Here is a 21,796-nt window from a genome sequence, read left to right on the forward strand (position 1 = left end):
TTACCCAATATGAATTACAATTGTATAATCTTTTTAAATATACTTCAGATCTACAAGTAAGGTGGTGGTTTATAATCTAAAATACAGGAAGTAGTTGAAACGAAACAATATGACTTGTGCTTGCGAGTTTTATTTTTCCGAAAGTGGCACGGCTACCATATAATAGGGAGGCTCATGAACTGTAATAAGACAGTGTATCAAGGAGTAAGGGAAAAGTATCGTGGTAGGAAGGAAAATAGCTACTTAGCTTCCCTGTTGTAACAGACATACGAAACATAGTTGCTTGCCAGTGTAGAGGAACTCTTATTCGCTGTGAGCTCTCAGAAGTCTTCCTCAAATGAATAAGAGAACGTGTCCGACTCCTTGCTCACAGGAAAATTCGAGTTGTCAATAGGTATCGGATGGTTCTATTGTTAGCTGTAAGAAACCAATGAACGATCCGATTGGGAATATTTTAACCAATGAAGTTAGTACTTGATATGTCTCTCGGTTCAGCAAAGCATAAATTTGGACCTTTGATTTATTCTTAGGCATCCAAGGTTTGCAATGTATCGATTGTTCACTTTCGATTCCTTGGTTCTAATAGACAGACGGATATTCTGATCGAGACTATATCGCAGCAAGTTAACACTATACACATATTTGTTTGTTCGTCTCATGATGAACAAACGTAAACAATTCAAGTAAATCATATTATGTAATCAGCACATGAAGTCAGTCAGTTCTGAAAAATATAAATTTCCAATTACGTCTTGAAGTTTAATGACATTGGTAGTGTCACTATTCATCCTTACGACCCCAAAAACTATGGATTCCACACTAATATCGGTCGTTTCCGATTATTTTTACATGTCACCCCTTTCCTACACCCACCCCTAGGGTGTGCCAGGGGTATCTTGGAGTTGAACGGCATTGGGAGAGTCACTATTCATCTTAGCGACCCCGAAAACTATGGATTCTACACTAATAATATGGGTCATTTTACATGTCACCCCCTTCCCACCCCCGCCCCTAGGGATGTCTTGGAGTTCAACGGCATTGGGAGAGTCGCTATTCATCTTAGCGACCCTGAAAACTATGGATTCCACACTAATATCGGGGGAGGGGTGACATGTAAAAATAATCGAAAACAACCGATATTAGTGTGGAATCCATAGTTTTCAGGGTCGCTAAGATGAATAGTGACAGTCCCAATGCCGTTCAACTCCAAGACATCCATGGTACCCCTGGGGGTGGGTGTAGGAAAGGGGTGACATGTAAAAATAATCTACCCCCACAGTATTTCTCTCCAGATTGCAAGTGATACGCAACTCCAAGACATCCCTGGCACACCCCGGGGTGGGGGTGGGAAGGGGGTGAAATATAACAATAGAAATTAGTGTGGAATCCATAGTTTTCGGGGTCGCTAAGATGAATAGTAACACTCCCACTGCCGTTCAACTCCAAGTTCATTACCTATCGGCATGGGGTCGATTATTTTTGAATGCCACCTCCTCCCCACATCTACCCCCAGGGGTGCCAGGGGTGTCTTACTCCCACAGTATGCAGAGCATGTACTGTTTGAAATTTATGGTATTTATAAAACATTGTTACAAGACGATCAAAATACAAACTTAAACCGTTCCCAAAACATTAACTGCCAAGCCAAACACCGTATTGAAGTTGTGTACTAAAGTTCAAATCACCAACCCTGAGACCTTCTGTAAACAAAACCACCTGCATGCAGAAAACATTTCAAACTCATAGAAATAAAATAATCCACACGAAAATCCAGCGTTGTTACAGGATTCATTACGTAAGGTAAAACAACGGCAAATTTGTAGTATGGGATACGCTGCCGCAAATGACGTCTCACTTTAAACCCAATGCTCTCTCTTTTGTACTTCACATATTGCTTCACCTTTATGGTTAACTCTTTGCACCAGTAATCATTTCCCATAAATTTCGTTTCTTTCTTGCATGCGAATTGAATATATTTTACTTGCATTTTTTTTAGACAAAATGATATAACATGGTAATGTATATTTCTAAGGTTTGATATAGATAGGAGTGTATTTGAAATTTGTTTGTAGATTTTATGTAAATTGTATCTTATGTAAATAAAATATATAATTGGCATAAACAGCCATATGCAATGCTGTAAGTCCAATAAATATGTTGTTGATGATGATTCATACAAGACAAAGAAAGTTCGTAAATCTATTGCGGTTGGAAACTTTGACAAGCATCCTAATAACGATTTTTGTTCCGCCAAATATAGTGCACTTAGGAAAATAACTTCGTGACATGGCAAGGCAAGATAAGTGTGAACATTTTGTAGGAATATGCATTGTAACTTACAATGAGCTTAGAAATTTGTGTACATAATGATATTTTATAACATTGGTTGTTGTTTTCTAAAAATAATCATGTGAACAGCAAGGAAGTAGTGCCACTTTCAACATGGCGAGTTCTATGCGTGTGGGAAGGTCTCGGTGTTCAGTGATACATCGAATCGGTGAGACGGTTTGTTTACAGAAGGCCTCAGGGTTGGTGATTTACACTTTAGCTATAAACATGTCATAATATTCCATGATATTATGAGTACACATTTCACATATAATTTCAATTCAGTCACAATAATTTATGCTAATCATTATAAGAGCATTTCAGAACCATAACTTCAAACTGACTGAGTGTTTTTAGGGGGCAACGCAATTATGAGGGAAAATATGCCTAGTTTGCTTTCCATGAAATATTTTGCTTTGGCCTCCCTGGAAAAAATCCTGCGGACGTCCATGGGCATGGGTAACTGACGAGAAACCTCCTTTATTTCAATGATTAAACATATTTTAACGAAATGTTCGCTGAATGATTCGATTACTTTAAAGCACGCTTATTGGAGCGCAATATTTTTATAATATAATCATCATCTAGTATATAAAAATGTATGTATGTGTGTGCATGGACGTCCGCAGGATTTTCTCCAGGGAGGGGCAAGCAAGGTAATTTTTTTCGAGGGGGCAAAGGACACATATTTTCCTCCAAAATAGTGATGCCCCCTCAAAAAACACTGTTTCAGTCTGAAATTATCGTGTTTCTTCAACGATTTTATAATAATTAACATAAATTACTGTGATTGAAATGAAATTATGTGTGAATTATATAATTTTCCGGACGCCCATGTGTGTGTGTATGTGTGTGTGTGTGTTTGTTCCGGCATAACGCTCGAACGCCTGGAGCGATTTTAACCACACTTGGTACGCGTATCATCTACCTAATATATAAAAATGGATGTATGTGTGTGTGTGTGTATGTTTGTTCCGGCATAACTCTCGCACGCCTGGAGCGATTTCAACCAAACTTGGTACGCGTATCACTTGCAATATGGAAAAAATACTGTGGGGGTAAGACACCCCTGGCACCCCTTGGGGTGGGGGTAAGATGGGTGACATGTAAAAATAATATAAAACGACCGTTATTAGTGTGGAATACACAGTTTTCGGGGTCTCTAAGATGAATAATGACACTCCCAATGCTGTTCAACTCCAAGACACCCATGGAACACCGAGGGGTGGGGGTCGGAGGGGGTGACATGTAAAAATAATCGAAAACGACCGATATTAGTGTGGAATCCATAGTTTTCTTGGTCGCTAAGATGAATAGTGACACTCCCAATGCCGTTGAACTCCAAGTTCATTTTACACTATAGTTAGAATTCATTATTTTCCTGTCTAATAGAACATTGGGATAAATACGGTTTGACCCAAAATATACAGTACTCAGAGGCGTGGCGTGCATGTAGCCGCTGTTACCGCAGGTAACACCAAAATATAAAGAATTGAAGAACCTGTCTTAAAATATTATTACGTACATAAACTGGTAATATTGTCGTAAAGTAAACATTGCAGACTGACATTTTTTCTGACACCGGCAAAAGCGAAGAGGAAGACTGATCCGGTACCCTCCTCAGGCAACATGAGGAAAGGGCCCTGAGCCCACCCAAGGAAGACTTTCCGTCCCAGCAAAGACTGTTTCGGCGGGAGGAGGAGGCGGGTTAATGGCATGACTGTTTAGCCGCCGCAGTTGCAGGTGATACTTACCGGAAACAGATCAGTGTTGCCATATTCAATTGACAGAAAAGAGCTAAGTCGCCTAATCGGGTCTATCTTACTCTGAAGGTGTCCAGTCACACTGGGGAACGATGCCGCAGTGGTAACGTCGCCGCCTTGTAATCAAGGGATCCCGGGTTCGATACCCGGTGGAGGCACAAGTGGTTCGGATCCCACTTTAAACTGTCCCGATTAACATTACTGTGCATGAGTGGACTTAAATCGCCAAATCAAAATTTCAAAAATCAAATCACACTGGTGGAAAATCAAACTACCAAATGATATTTTGTATTTACTCTAAATATCAGCGATTTCGAAAGTCCTCTTTGTCCTTCTTCGACATCATGGGCGAGAAGGAGAGGAGAGGGATGGGCATGATCAAGGGGTCTGCTGTCCTTCTAAAATGTCAACCTAAAATTCTATATTTCACACATATAATATTTATTTCGGTTACAGGAATTTGTGATAATTGTTGAAAGGGCCGCTTGAGATTGACATACGTTGTCGCAGGAATGCGATAATTTCGGATTGAAGCAATGTTTTTGAGGTGGTAGAACTGTTTTTGGGTGAAAACATTACTTACAAGCATAATTTCCCGATTGTTATCTTAGCACGCTCTGAAGTGTCAGGTGTCGCAGGTTCGAATCCTCAGCAAGAAATGGTTATTTCAATGTTTGTTGTTATTATTTTACTTACATAATTATAAAAATTAATAATTACATACACAAAGAAATAATAATTTTATTTCAATAATTCACCATGCATCATCCTCATCGTCACGATTATTCAATAAAGCGAAAGCCTTAAAGGTAGCAAGGGACGTAAAATATACGAAATAGTAGTGGTGTCAGAAATGAGATTTCAGTGGATTTAGCGAAACATGGGAGTGGGAGTAGTTAGGAAACAGATGAAGACTACATCTACTCTACATACATACGTCTTATTTGAAACGAAAAGTTTCGGCATTTGGGCAAATCTGGTTTCAAAAGAACTAAGATGGCAACAGTAGTAGAACTGGACTTCTTGCAGGTTCCGAAGGAAATATTGGGGAAGCGCCGATGCTGAGAGGGGAGGGGGCAAGGAGGGTGCTTCATGTGTTACAAAAGTAAACAACGGTTTGCGGGAGGGACTGTGCAGTGCGAGTTTTGTGAGTGGTGTCTTTCGTCTTTATGTTGTTTTCGGGCATTGTCAATTAATTAACAAGCGGAATGGAGCTTGCTCCGAGTTCCGAGGTGGCGGGTCATCCTATCTGAACAGTGTGTGTAATTGTGCGATAGAAGATATTTTGAAGCAATCTTTTGGTTCGTTCTTTTGCAGAAAAAAGCGAAATTGTGGCGAAAGGGAGGCCAAAGCCTATTTTGAACGATTTAAAAACCAAGTCGTCTGTGGATATGACCGACATTTCAATGTTTCGTGGTATAACGACTATCCGTGGTTATGTGGATGTGCGCAGTTGTCGAAACTCTTTTGTTGGCCATGTACTCTATTTTCGGGTGAAAAAAAGTGTGGAATTCAGGTGTGGATAACATGGACCATGACCATGACGCGCCCAAAAATTCAAATTCAAATGAAAAACTTCACTTTATGACAGCATCATAGAACTTTTTTGATTTGATTTGATTGATTTTGCTTCGCTTGTGCCACTTTTGGCTAATTTGCAAAAATGGGGATGAGTGATGATATGATGAAATTGATGAATAGACATCACAAACGCCCATGCCCAAGCAAGGATTCGAACCTGGGACCACAGCATCATATAACTATTTTCAAAGAAGAGTCGTCGGATTGATCTGCTCTATAAGTAGCCTTCGATGTTTCTGTAAGTATCAAATTACGTATTATTGTGTCAACAACCAATGTTTACGATTTCACTTCAGTCCTTATGTCAACATTTTTTTCTCCTGATTAATAACTTTACCAAAATCTAGTACTGAATTGCAGACGTGCCAGATTAATATTATATGAACTACTTGGAGACATGGGGGGGGGGATGAGGTGGGGAGGCGCCAAAGTCTTACGGCTCCTCCCTTAAATGTCCTACTGATAACCGGTAACACTTTTAAAAATCCCACGCCACGCCACTGACAGTACTGAAATGAAAAGATGAACAAACGTTTTAGTACTGTATATTTTGGCGCATACCGTAAATACACGGGAAACTCCGGGCAATCCGCTAGTATTATATTAATATATTTGGCTATTGTTGTAAGTTTAGTTTCTCCGACTTCCATTGTTGATTATTTTATTGCTGCACTTAATAACCAATTCAAAGATATCGTCGTTGTACTGATTCCCTCACACTATCAACTCGTAATTATCGCTGAATTTTTCCTTGTATTTGTAATAAATTACATAAATACTATGCTATAGTAACAAAAAATTAACTTTTATTCAACAACAAATTAAATATTACAAAAATGAACAACAGAAAACATACAAAAAAACAATAAACTAAGTATGTATTCGATACTAGGTTCTTCTCTTAAGTGTATCTACAGCTTTCAGCGCCATCTTAAAACATAAATTGAAAATTTAACTCTTTTGGACATTATTCGTGCCTGGAGTTCGATATTTCAAAATTGTATTTGTTTTCTGACACTGCAATCTACTGGCAGGGAAGATTTAAATCTACATCATAGTCTATAGTAGCATGATTTGGGGAAGCAAAATTTGGGTTGTCATGCACGACTCGACATGAAATCGGCAGAGGATGGTTTACATAATTTTATTTTAGTAATATGATGCTGTCTCCCCACTTCAACACACGCCCCCAGGAACGAAAACTGAACACTGATGCAAGAAACGATTAAAGTTAGAAAATCAAATAAGAACGTCTTTCTGGAATCAGAAGTTTATCCAGAGTTTTGAATCTGTGACATTTCAGTGGAGGATGAAAGTAAATTTAGCACCACAATGACCATAGGCTTACAGTCTATAGCACCCCACGGCACTACAAAGCGTTGGTTAAGCTGCTGCATACTCTGTTGCGTATTCAATGGCATTGTTCTCATCAGCAGCAGTCGTCACTTCATTATCTGTCGTTACAGTGGTATCTTCAGTGGCCGCAGAGTTTCTTAGTTGCTCCATGAACCTATCCTTCTCTCCAGGTTCAACACCGGCTAAACCATGCCCGTACAGGTGAATCAAATGCTCTCCTTGCTTCCCATGTTCCTGCTCGAACTCCTGCCTGTCCTTGAGTCCATCGTCTGGATCGAATGCCACGCCCTGCACTTTCCCAAGGGACAGTCCCATCAAATCTACCCAGTGTTTTTCACCTTTTGGAGCAGCCGTGGTTGCAGTAGCAACTATCAGGACCATGGATGCAGTTATCTGTAGGGAAAAAGTTTAGTGCAGGAGGAGAAATTATATACTTATAAATATAAATTAAATTACGCAGCATGCAGTGTGACACATCCTTCTGATTGGGTGGTGTAACAATACTCTCAGACAGTACTTTTTTTCTGGAGAAAAGGTTTCGGTACCGTAATCTGGAGTGAATTCGGACAAGAGTATATTTTCTTCGTTGTCGAACTTGCAACATTGCACCAGTGTGTGTATAAGGCTAGATAGCTAACTTCTTCGTCTCTCCGCAACGGTCGCGGGTGAAGCCACTCATGCGCGCAGTCATGTACATTGGCAGCTGTTCTTACGAATGTTCATTTCTAGTGTTTTACAGTTTTTGTGTTGTGAACAATGTTTTAACGATGAAAAATAAATTCGTAACACACTGTGAGTTGCTTTTATGCAATAAAATTCATCCACTGCTATTAAATTAATGTAAAGTTAAGCAAAAATACTTTGCTTTTTTTTTTTTAATCGGAAATATTATAATTAGCAGATTAAACGAACCACTGCCTTAATGCAACATAAACAAGGACGTATTTAGAGTCGTCCAGGGGGTCCGGATCCCCGGAAAGACTTAGCAAGTACTAAAAATAATGAAAATGTGCTTGTTTACCTACCATTTGTTTATTTATTTACACCGAACTTGCTGGAAGGCAAGGTTTATATAGCGATCATACGGCTTTGTATGGCAGTACCAAATATTATTTTATGCATAATGTATAGCTATACTTCTTGAGGAATTGAGGGAGAGGGGGCGGCAGAAAGTGCCTCACCCTCCTAAGTCAGCGCCTATGCTTGTCCCATAAATAATATAAAAGTACAAAAGTATGTAGAGCGAAACACGAACTGGCTTCCTTTCACGCATTCTCACATTTCTAGTAATATATGCATAGTTATGTATTTCACAGTAGAAATGTAGGTACACAATTAATAAATACATATCAATGGAAGGAAACATCCGACCCTGGCTTTCCTAGGGATATGCAGTTAAAGGCACTGCAAGAAATAACCATAATTACGGTTACCGCGCATACAGCCAACGGGTTCTTGCCATACACGGAGACCTCCTGTGTGGCTTCACTCGTCCGCAGCGAGTCAGCTATCTACCAATTTATATAACATTGGTTGTGAGTTCCTGCATTGTCGCTTGTAGCGTTGCTGAGTTATGAAGCTGTAGTTATGTAACTTTGGGCCATAGCATACTTCTAATAACCTTGGCTAAGATGTAATGGGAATTAGAAATGTTTGTTCCAAGAATGTGTCAACAATGGAGATTTGAGGACAGTTCTGTGATAGTGTAGGCTATGTGCATTTGCAAGTGGACGCGTAGCAGTAGTCAAAGTGGAAGACAGAACTTCAGCGGGGTGAATTTGGACAATGCTGCGTGTATACATAAAAGTAGTTGGAGGACAGAATTATGGAAACTATGATAAGAAAGATCTGGAGAATGCCATAAGAGATGTGAAGACAGGAAAACTCTCACACAGCAATGCACGTAGACTAGGGTGACCAGACGTTCTGATTTTCGCAGGACAGTCCTTTTTTTTTTAAGGCCATGTCCTGCGGTCTGCGATGCTACTCCAAAAAACCAAATAAGTCCTATTTTTCAACAGCGTCCTGCGAAATGTCCTGCAAAACTTCCAGACGAATTTGAAACTGTTAGTGACTTTGAAATTAATAGTATTGTTAGTTTGCAAAGAAATACTTTTACATCTAAAAATTTTCACGCTCGGTTCGCTTGCGGCCTTAGTCTTGCTGTTTATATTCATTGCTTCCAAGCAGATATTGCATGCATGATTTGCAAGGTACCGAGTCATGACTAAAAGTATATGCAGGGGCGCTTTGATATGATTAATACAGCTGCGGCAAGAGACAAATATATTCTCAGTATTGATAATATTTTAATATTATTTCACAATGTATGGATGTTTTATGGTAAGAAAGTAAGTAATAAACAGTACGAATTAGAGACATAGGAAGGTTAATCTGTAAAATTAAAAAGATAAGCAAAAGTAGGAAAGAAAAGAGATAAATTAGAAAGGAAATATATAAGAAGGGAAGACCTCTGTGGCGGAGTGGTTGAACGCTAGGACGCCAGAGATCCTGGGGTCGAATCCTGGCCTGAGCATGGATCTTGTTTGTGTGTCCATTCATGAATGTTATCATATCATCACTCATATGCATTGTTGCAATTAGCCAAAAGTGACAAAGGCGATGTTAAATACCACAAATAAAATCAAGTCAAGAAGAAAACATATTAAAAAGAATTGCGTAATATTTCAGGAGACATGTAAGCAGCATGATCTTTTCTTTGCCAAAGAGGGGGTGCACTTGACCCTGTGCTCTTTTAGTTATAGCTGCAATCCTCCCTGTACTCATCCATGGATGTCCTGCTTTTCGCTTCAGAAAATCTGGTCATCCTAACGTAGACAGCAGTGATGAATCATAAGTGCCAGATCAGAGACACCATGTCAGAAACCTGCAATCGTGTTCTAGAAGAGGATGTTTTTGTTACAGTGCGTTACATATACATAGAGGATAAAAAAGAACATGAAAATATGTTGATGTTGCAACTGGCGTGGCCGCAGGAAATGATGACGTCAAATTTCTAGGTCGTTACAATTACAGTAGAAAAGACTTTGTGTTTCCTACCGTAGATGATGATGATTCCATTGGAAAATATCAGATCATGGAGATTCTTCCAAAACAGAGAGAGAAGAAAGGAAAATTCACAATTCGATATGATATTCTGTGACATAATAATAATAAATTATTTATTTCCGTTGACCCATTTCCATGGGTATGGAAAACGTCATACAATGCTAAAGTTACAGTATGGGAAAAATTACATTAAGAAGAAAAATGCAAATAATCATTAGGGTTATACAGTTAACAGTTAGTCAGTTAAGTACAGTTAACTTAATTTATACAAGACCAGATCACAAATGCTAAATTTGTAAAAAGAGAAATACATTACCAAATTTCAATATTAAAATGCAGTATTTCAATGATCCAGTTTACTACTTTAATTCATTAAGGTTGTATAGTGCTTTGTCTGTTAGGTACTGTTTTATTTCTTTCAGTCTATTGTATGTATCAGTAATTTGTTCCATGTGTTTGGGGAGTTTGTTATAAAATGGTATTAATGCAACATGAGGTGTTTTGTTTGAAAGAGCAAGTTTATGCGCTTGCATATGAAGCATACATGCTGTAAGATAGAACAATTAAACACAAAAGGACGTGATTGTCTTGTTTAATATGCAGATTATGTAATGGATATTTGTATCTATCCATGTATTTTGTTCCTATGTATCCTTTGCGTTCTTAAAACTCATTTTTGTGTCCGTAATCACCCACAAAATGGTACAAATTCAGACAAACTCTTTGTACAATTGTTTGTCCGAAATCACCCCACAACACGGGTATCAGATATGTTTTATTAAAATTTTAAGTACGCGTATATCCTTTTCATTGAATGTTTTATCTGTGTTGTGTTCCTCATAAATATACCCAACAATGTAATGCGCAACAATTGTCCGAGCTCGAAGCTTGTTTGATATATACAAATAAAACTCACCAAAGCGTCCGAATTCACCCCAGATTACGGTACTCTTCATGTTGGTTTGTTATTATTGGGCCATTCCATGTGAAATCAACCAATAAGTAGGCACTTTTCAACCTCACATATTTTGATTCATTTGGAAGTTGGCATACCGGAAGGGCCACCTTGGGTAGGAAAATATTCAAAGTTGTAGATCTATATCTTTCGTATTTCCAAAATTACTTTTGAATCATCGTGTATTTCTAATAACTGAGAATGTAAACATCAGCTTTATGTACGTTAATTCAAACAATAATGCACTTCATTTGGGTTAGACTTTTACTTTTGAATTAGAGGAATTTGTCTATCAAAATATGTTACAATGCATTACCTAACCTACACTTCCATAGCCCAACATAACATTGGCGTCCCATTCTTAAATTTTGTACAGTTATTGAGTAATAGTGTATGGATGACATACCTTTTTGAAAAAAAAAATAATAACATACCCTTTTTGGAGAAAATGGCTACCAAACTTTTCTTTACATCGTCTTCAATTGTTTCTCTTTTATTTTACCCTGACATAAGCATGTAATATTTCGTGTGAAAGAGCCCTCCAGGACCTCTCCAACGCCGTCTAAATCACTTCTATAGATACCCTGATTGCCGAAATATTGCAATTTAAAGTTAGCAAGATGTTGAAAAAAATGGTCAAAATCGCACAGTTTGCACCACTGTAAATTCGGAAATACAAAAGATATTGATCTACATCTTTGCATATTTGCCTGTCTCAGGTGGCCCTTACCTACTAAATTTCAATTGAATCAAAATGTGTGAGGATAAGGTCCTTGTTGATTTTACATGGAATGACCCTATTATGTTATTGTGTCAAATTTCAATTTCAATTTTCCTATGTTAAAGGGTGAGGTTCAGCCTGCGGCTGTTCTACCATCATAATAACTACTCCAAATATTGTGGCATGTTCACAAAATATTGTTCATAGTTACACACACGCGCACATATTTGCTCGTTAAAATAAAATGTTATTAGTATTGTTCTTCCCTACAAAAAGTTCCGGTACTGCGTACAGCCAGAATAGGTGCACTGCTCTCATACAACATAAACCATATCAAATTGATTCTAATTCTACGTACGTCTTTACAGTTGTCCCTTTAAGTAGGTGGTATGGACGTGTCATTTTGTTTCAATCTCATCATCTGGTCCCGGGTTGGATACTCAGTGGAGGCACATGGCATAGTGATTGCTTCGGATTCCACTTTAAAACTGTCTGTAAATCCAGTTCTGATTAGCGTATACGTGCATAAAATGGACTTCAAACAAGAAATCAAATCAAATCAAACTATCTAATCATTTGAAGAGGTTTTCTCGGGCAATAAATCAGGTGATTTCTGGATAGACTTCCGCGCTTTCGAGAGCTAACGCCACTCTCATAATTAGGGCCTGGGACTATGTTATAAATAACATATTTTTTTATTTGGCATCGGATCGATTATCGGGGTCAGAACTTTACATATCTGATGAATATGAGCCGAAATAGAAGAACTTGATAAGGCATATTTTGACATATTTTAGCAATATCGCCTTTTTACAACATATTTCTTCAATGTTTCTGTATAATTTCGTAATTATCTTGCATGTAATCGGTTATTTTATAATTTATTCCTCGTACCTTCAACGCAACGTATAGTTGATATTATCTATGACAGAAGAAAGGAAATTACGAACGAAGAAATTAAGATCACATGTATATTTTACCAATTAGTACTTAACAATAATACCGTTTTTTTTTTATTCCGCTGACAATTGATAGCCGTGCGAACATTATTGAGGAAGAATGTTCTGTGTCATTGTTGTGTGTGCACGAGAATCACCGGACAGGAGATAAACAAGTTTCTATTGTTCTATTTCTTTACCTGTTTTTCGCTTCTCTCAACAATCAGTCAGATTTACCAGAGCTGTAGTGAGCTGCCAATTGTGCTTTAGTTTCGAGAAATGAAATATTTTGAGTGTTTTCCCACTGCTTTCTTCTGTTAAAGAAATTTTTACTTCATTTAATAACTAACTTACCCTCGTCGATCTTTCCTGGAAGATTCTGACATCCCGTATAATGAGAAATTCGAAAGTACTGTTGTGCATATTTTTGCTTTACTGGATATATTTCTGCCTTTTTCTGACATATTTGGAATTTTTATGACATAATGACATAATTACATACATATTTTGCAGTTTTATAGGACATAAAGTCCCGGGCCCTACTCATAATTGAAGTGAAGATTCAATCCGTGAAGATCGAAGTGGCGTTAGCTCTCGAAAGCCTATCACCTGGTTGATTGTCCGATAAAACCTCTTCAGTATTCGCCGCCAGGAAAGCTTCAAGAATTATATCTCATCATCTATTTCATCAAATCATTCGCTAGAAAATCAGTAGAAAATAAGAAAGGAGAAACGGACTACTGCATTTTAATAACATAAATTCTAAGATAGCTTAATAATATTTTCCGAGAACTCGAGAAAAATAATTAGTTAGATGTAAAACAGAGATCAAATACGTTAAGTACAAAACCAGGGTATTACCAAAATAACAAATCCAAAATTCTTGACATTTCTTGACCTTTCCTCCCCTTTTTCTTAACAATTATTTAATCGCCCCCTACTCAGCTATATTTTGCAAAATTAAGAATATAGATATTTTTATTCAATTAAAAACCCCTACCACAAGGTCGGTTAAGATGAAAACTGAAACTGTACTTTAACAAGAGATTTAGACTTGCTTTAATTATTAATGCATGTAAAAATTAATGCTTCAGACTTCATCCTAGATGGGGAATGGCCTCATTACTTTATTTAATATTTTTCACAAAACTTCACGCATACAAGAATGTAATTAATTCTTAAGGAACAGAGTGAAAAAATCTTAGTCACAAGTCAATTCAATTTCAGATTTCCAAATATTCAATTTTATTAAATCTCAATACAGGTAGAAAGTTCACTATACTGTAAACAATGGGAACAATTCTTGACCAAAGGCATAATTTCTTGACTTTTTCTTACAGTTTAAAGCCGGACCTAAATCATTGTGCCTCGGCTTGTTTATTATTTGATTGATTTGATTATTTTACGTCGCTCTTCTTCCGATTTTGGCTAATCGCGACGATGAGGATGAATTGCGATTGGATTAAATTGACGGACAATCACATTATACTGACAGAGTCCAAACGACAGAGCCTCGTTAGCCTGCAAAACGCAGTTTTGAGTGTGCTAAATGGAAGAGATTGCCAAGTGGATCCTTACGGAATAGTCGCGCCTACCTTGCCTCCACTTGGAATCGAATGAAAGACCTCTGATTACAAGGCAACAGCATTTGAGAGAGACCAAGAATGAAAGAGGCAAAGAGACAAATAAATAGATATGATTTGATTTTTGTTATATAGCGTCGCTTTTCTGCCACTTTTGGCAAATCGCGACGATGAGAATGAATAAGAGATGAAATTGATGAAGAGACACTCGCAAAGAACACCCACGAACCACGAACCACTGGCATCGTAAAGCGCTGCGCTAAACACTCTGCCACAGAGGGCGGCTAGATATAAAAGAGAAGTGAGGAGAGAAAACAAAAACAAGAAGAGAGAGAAAAGTAAGTAGTGAAAAAAATGGGTACAAACATAAAGAGGAGAAGAGAGAGAATTTGATTTTTAGTCCATTTTATGCACGGGTAGGCTGGACCATGGAAGGGGGCAAGGGGGGCCGCAGCCCTCCTGGAAAATGAAGGTCTACTTAAAAAGTATATATTTCACACATAATTTCATTTGTCACAGTAATTTATGTTAATTATCATAAGAGTGTTGAAGGAACATGATAATTTCAGACTAAAGCAGTGTTTTTTGAGGGGGCATCACTATTATGGGGAAAAATATGCCTCCTTTGCCTCCCCCTGCAAAAAAAAACAAAAAACACCTTGCTTGTCCTTCCCTGGGAAAAATCCTGCGGACGTCCAGGACTGGACCAACAGTTTAAAGTGGGATCCGAACCACTGCACTGTACAGAGGGATCCATGAGTATTACCGTGCAAAATTGTCCGTCACCATGTTCGTGCACTTTATTTGACCCAATAAGAACTTCAAGAATTAAAATAAAACTCAAAACGAACTGCAGACAAGGTATGCACCAGTCAGCATACATAAGAATCCATCGCTTCAAACACATAGGATGCAAGAGCAAAATTAATGATAATAGTCATGGACAATTTGCACGGTAATACTCATGGATCCCACTGTACCTCCACCGAGTATCGAACTCGTGACACCTTGATTACAAAACTTGATTAATTTGGTTTATTTTACTTCGTTTTTATGTCACTTGTGGCTAATCGCGAAGATGAGGAACACTCACAAAGAACATCCATGTGCAGGCAGGGACTCGAACCCGGGACCTCTGACGTTCTAGCGCATTGTGAAACCACTCCACTTGACTAGAAGACGACGACGTTACCACGTGGAGGTACCAGGGGAAAAAAAGTGAGGAACAGAACAACATCGACAGAAAAGAAGAGAGGCCTGGCAACATAGTCTAACTATAGTCTAAACTGTCACTTACCAGAGTTTCCTTCATTGCAAACGAGATGTTCAGTTCCCCTTGCCAACTCGAAGAGCACACAGCACTTATCCTATCCGTATCTCCGTTGAAACCGCAGAGTAACACGGATGTAATATATTCAGGTTCTAGAAAGCGTGTTCTAGTGACCGCCAACTGTAGCCGGGCAAAAGAAAAAAAACCGTAAGTGGGAAAACGCACGAGTCCTTACGCTATCCACGAACATCGTGTGAATGGCCAGAACACAAGATCTTTCTCTTCATTCTTCGAAGTGTAGGCGATGGGTTATTTGACCTGCTGCGTGTAAGGTAAGAAAAGAAACTGAAAACCGGTTAGCAAGTGCAAAATGAATCAACGCTTTGATTCCAATAGCGAAAGTGGTATTCTTCACATTTAAGGAAACTAAGATAGATTAATGATTAATACGTTTCAAGATCTTTCATACCGAAGCGACACGTGTCATTTGGAAGCAAGGCCTCCCGCAGGATATATTCTCAGGGGGTGCCCCCCTGCCCCCCCCCTGCGGGTGCCCTCGTTTGAAAGCGTACCCTCATTAATCAACAGCGGCGGCGCCAGGATTATTCATCTAGGATTCTAGGGGTGCTGAGGGGGTGCGGAAAAAAATTTAGAGGGTGCGATTCTGAAAATAAGGAAAACATGCAACCTTTCAAAACTGGGCAAGCAAGGTGCCAAAACTGGGGGAGGGGGGGGGGAAGGACAGTTTACTTTCCCTTGGTAGATAAGGCTTAGCATAATAGTACGTGGGCAAAAATAGCAAAAATCGGGGGGCAACTGCATCCCTACTGGCGCCACTAAGAAGAAAACTACCCTTAACGTTACAACTCGCATTAAATAATTTCCAGTGTAAGGAAGAACAAGTAGACGGAAAATAAACCGTTTATCAACAATGCAACAAAAGAAAAAAAACATAACTCACATTAAGCTATAGGCAATTATCAAAAATCACGAACAGACCATTTGGAGAAACAAAAGAAGAAAAAAAATCATAACAACAATGCTGACGAAAAAAAAAGAAAAGGCCACTGATCTTTACAGAGGCTGCCGCCAGTACAGAAAAGTATCTGCACCTCTTTCAGTGCTTGCCTGTTGCATACAATAATAACGGTCTTACTTCAGTACCTATCATTCGGCGCTCAATATAACGACATGACATAACATTACATATTAATGTTAGTGTTTTCAGTTGAACGTAGGGGGTGCGGAAGAAAATTAAGGGGCGCGCAAGCAGCCCCTCGCGCCGCCCCTGGTAATCAATGAAACCTTTCGAACCGAAGCGACACGACAAGTTGCATGTGTCGCTTGGACTACCTCGGTCTGTTGTTTGCGCATGCGCTGTGAATGCTTGCTTATAGACTGAAAGGGCCCGTGCCGCTTGTTGCTTCGATATGGATTCTCCATAACCGAACTTTCAGACCGAAGCGGCAGGCGACACTTGTCGCTTGAGGATTTCACAAATCGAACGCATGCTTGCGCGGCCTGTCACGTCACTACGGTGTGAAATGTTGGCACGTTTCCAACCGGTATGCGTCGCGTGTCGCTTCGATCTGAAATCTTCCAAGATACACATCATTTATAAAATCCGCCTATGCAGTAAAATAAAGAAAAATGCAGGCACGTGTAAGGTGAGTTTACGTGGTAATTGTGAGTCTATGCTTCGTGGCTGCATATAAAATTTCGCTTTCGAGGGCACAAAACAGGACAACGTCATCAATAGATACGCTGTGTAAATTTGTGCAGTGAAGTTGTTGGATACATGATACTCTTTGTAATAAAATATCGCTACAATTTCACCATTCGAATTACATGAACATTACTAAAGGAAAAAGCAACAAGCGTCATCAACAACAACCAGGGAGCTCACACAATGGTTAGGCAATATCACCCGACTTTGACGTCAGAGTTACGGAAAATTCCACATTTTTTTACCCTGGTGGCGAGAATTGGAACTATTTTTTTCTTTTCATAATTCGCGAGCGCATTGCTTCATTAGCATATCTACGAAGTTTCAGACTGCTACTCTCATTACAGCCCGTGCTGTACCACTCTGAACACCATCACTTTAATTATAACCACCTGGTACGTACAATGAGAGCATCGAGAAAGAATTGAAAGAAACACCAAGCAAGCTGCTGACAACCTCTGCACCTGCAATCTATTCCTTAAAAACAGGTAGCATACCGAGCAGTGTTGATAAATTAAGAACGAGACGCATTTATAACTCGAGTCGAGACCAGGGGCGGCGCCAGAAATTTTCGACCGGGTGGGCAGAAACTCCTTATTGATATATTAGGCTGGGCAGTATAAATGTAAGACCATGTATGTGTACGTAAGACGTATGTATCCCCCTCTCTCTTACACTCCCGATTTTCCTCTTACTTCTTTTCCCTTCCCTTTTCTTGTTTTCTTTCTTATTCTTTTCTAATATATTGTCGCATCTTGTTCCATTTCCTTTCGCTTTGTCTCTGATGGACACAATTATTTCAAGGAAGTGTTTACACATGCGCAGCCATACCCCAGCCATACATTCTAATCACATTCTTTCATGCACGTTAATACAGTGAAATAAATGTGAATTAGGTTTAAGCTTGTGTTGCAAATGCAAGGCACATACTTGATTTGATGTATTCGGCGACAATGATAGATAGTGCGATGGTAGACAATCGTGAAGTTTCTCGTAATTTAAATGCATGTTCCTGAGCATAGTATTTTCATCGTATGAGTTTTTGACTGAAAGAGTTTTCTTACTCCTTGGGGGTAACTTTTCATAGCTTACAAGGTTTGTACAACTGAGAAATCTATCTGAATGTTTGTAGTAGCGGCGACTGGGCGCCAACATTTGAGGGGCAAGGACAATATACTTTTCTTGGTAGGAAAGGCTTAGCATAAAGAGACCATAGTGCGGGGGCAAAAAGTGGCAAAATGTGGCGGGGGAACTGCATCCCCCACTTCTCGCTCCTCCTAATCGCCGCCACTGAATGTTTGGATTAAAATGAACGTCTTATTAGGAATGATTTAAAACACACACGGAAATCAAATTCTTTGTTCATTGTCCATGAAGTATTCCTAGGCTAATGATAGGCTATTTTGACAGAATATCACTCACAAACAAGTAAGATCAAAAAATCTGTTCAGAATTGAAGAGATTATTAGCTAAGTTGCTATTCGTTTTCTGAACTCTCATGTTACTAATGCGGGAGAAGCAATACACGTATGATTACATGAACATATTTTTTGAGGTAACAAAATGATTTAGGACACAAGGAATTCATCGAAGTTGATCACCGTGCCAGTAATAATTCATATATTTTTCATAATGACTTGGGTTGCATGGCGTAACCATTTCGAACACACTAGAATGTCAACCTCTATCCTGTGCAGCATACCCTGGAAACTTTATTCTTTCAGGGCAACGAGTCCCTGGTGCTTGGAACCACTGTCAAAGTAATAATTTATGAGGGTTTGTATTTTGAGTGTCAGCTTGTGTTTGTTTTAGCCCCTTCCTAACTTTAATCTAATCATCATTGAACCTTATCGTCATCATTATCAAAATTAGCAGAAAAATGACTTTAACCTTTAAACAGCCAATGGGTCATATATGACCCATGGTGCCGATTACAACATTCACGTGCTTTTAGGACCTTCATACTTGTATGTGAGGTTGTAAACGCTGACAGATGTTGAGATAAGACTTTGAAATGTCATCTGGAAGAAAACCCACCCCCCTCCCCTTTCTCTAATATGCAAATTAGCTATTTTTAGCCAAAATGCAAATTGTACATATTGCGTCATATTTCAGCTTGTATGAGAACTAGAACTTGAAACAAGTTTCACTTTGTTGCAAAAGGTCTACTCTTTGAAAACAATGCAAAATTTTGCGCCCTTTTTCCAAAATAACAGGAGAAGAGGGGGCGAACGCGATTTTTTCATTGAAATTTGGGGACTTGGCCCCTCCCAACCCCGTTTTTCTCACTTGGGTTTTCTAAATTGTACACGGTCGCGTGCTCCGATGTTTTTGTTTTCAAACAAAATTTATCCGAAGTAGATTGCTCAAATAGTCTCAGAGATATAACGTTTTTCTGAAATAAGTTCAAAAATTTAAAAATTGCGCGCAAAAACCGCCGCGAGAGAGGGGTTACTTTCGAAAACCGGCTCGGCTGTTTAAAGGTTAAATATAACAAGTCAACCACAACTTACTCTTCCAAAAATGGAGTTGCATTAGTTCGTACCTCTTAGAAAGTTGAGATGGTAGTTTCAATTGCAAGTCAAGGCAGCTAATTCCGTGAACAATGATGTTGTTTTCCGAAAGTCTCAAATATTTGTCTCAGGCAATAACCCTCCTAAAATGGACGCATCTTCTGTGGTGATAAAATGCCACGTTTGGTGCGAGTTTTTTCTGTATATTTTTCCCCAAAGGCATAACGCTATCGCATTATAATGAAGACGTCCTGTGTTCGACTCCCCCCTCCTCTGGTGGAAGCACAATGCACACTGGTTCCACGTTAAACTGTAGGTTTAGTCCCGATTAGCCTATCTGAGCATAAAAGTGGATTTAAAAACAATAAATAATATAATAATAAAATCGTCTGCTGGATACTTCGTGACATAACTTTCTTCTTTAGTTTAGCTGCATCTACAGATTCTGTTGACATTTTCGGCAGATTCATGTGGCAAAATTTATGTATGGAACGAGGATTTCTAAATAGGATAAGCCACTCATTAGCAATTGAATAATTCTGCAGCTTTTTCCATACATAACGGGTTTATTAAAATTTATTCACTGCAGTATTGTAGTGGTTATTGTGATTCCTTCTTATTAGTAAAATGAATATAAAGTTGATATTTCGCATACCATATTGATATTTGAAGATAACAAGTATATAAAAATTGTAATGAAATAAAAAAGGGACACTTCTGGAATTTTAATGCAGATCTAATTAAAACTATATTATAATCTCTAGCATAATTAAACCCGAAGGTTTATGGCTTCAGCAACAGAAGCCTTCCATCTGTCCCTATTCGGGGCAAGATAAATCCAATCATTTCGATCCTTGCCGATTTCTTTTAGGTCCATCTCAACGTTATCCCTCCATCCTCGTCTTGGCTTTTCTACTGGTCTCTTACCATCAGGTTTCCCAACAAGAATCCTGTAAACGATTTTTTTCCTCTGCCATTCGTGTCACATGGCCTGCCCATCTAAGTCTTCTTGATTAAATTATTATAATAATAATAATTAAAAACATCAAAATAATGTATTGTGTTGTCGGAGGAAGTAACGCTAAGATGATGTTTTTATTTGTTTATTTGGAGATTATTTTAACCATACCCAGGTCGGAATTTATATACGTAATGTGGAGGCTCGGAGCTGCAGTCCACAAGTTCAACCTAAATTCTGATCTAATCTTGATCATACCCTGCATAATTTTGAACCTCCTAAGCCTACTAACTGCTTTTAATCATGGAAGTATTCATTTGATCACAGTTTTTGTTCCAATAGCTCTAGTATTTACTTTCACTTTCTAATGACAAAATTGGCTTTTTATGGGTTGATAATATGTGAATATTTCTAGCATAGATAATATTCACAACTAAAATATATATGTCATGAACACCAGAATACACTTATTTATCGAATTATTCATTTATCTCCAAGTATATGTACTTATTGAATTTGATTGGGTGGGCAATCGGGTGAGCACAGGAATTTTTGGGTGGGCGCTTGCCCACCCGTGCCCACCCCTGGCGCCGTCCCTGGTCGAGACCGAGACTCGTTTCGTCTCGGTACCATCCTTAGTTTTAAACATGTAAGAAAACCTGTGTTTGAGAAGTTTGCTTCCAGCAGCGATTTTTTCCCCATTCACCTCACCTGTCCAGCTTTCATGGGAAACAGACCCCTCGCTCGCCTGCCTGAGTGACCTCTGCACATTTCGATTTGAATTGCTACGGGTCTCGACGATTAAAGGACACACATCAATTAAATGTTTCAACCGAAGTTTCTGTCAATTTTTGGGCTGACAATTATTCAAACATTTCAGAGACATGTTATGTAAGAGATTTCGCAAACTACCTTTCCTATCACAAGCAGACTGTAAACTCGATAATTTTCAACTTTCTGGTTCAGCCGCATATAGTGTTATCAGAGAATAGGAATTAAAGCGTAAACTGATTAAATTCAGAAGGTACAAGAAAT

At 38.7% G+C, this 21,796-nt stretch overlaps 1 protein-coding gene across 1 annotated transcript; it reads right to left on the reverse strand.

Annotated features, from left to right (window-relative positions):
- Positions 1-6,572: 6,572 nt before the first annotated feature.
- On the reverse strand, positions 6,573-15,673 carry LOC146001190 (uncharacterized). Its single transcript, XM_083138485.1, has 2 exons — positions 15,592-15,673; positions 6,573-7,421 (listed from the first exon to the last, which is right to left on the reverse strand). Exons 1-2 carry the CDS (start codon positions 15,604-15,606, stop codon positions 7,056-7,058), a joined length of 381 nt encoding a protein of 126 aa, XP_082994611.1. The 5' UTR covers positions 15,607-15,673; the 3' UTR covers positions 6,573-7,055.
- Between the last annotated feature and the right edge of the window lie 6,123 nt (positions 15,674-21,796).

This window comes from Lepisma saccharinum, chromosome 17 (genome assembly GCF_977018435.1).
Source record: "Lepisma saccharinum chromosome 17, izLepSacc3.1, whole genome shotgun sequence".
Lineage (NCBI taxonomy): Eukaryota > Metazoa > Arthropoda > Insecta > Zygentoma > Lepismatidae > Lepisma > Lepisma saccharinum.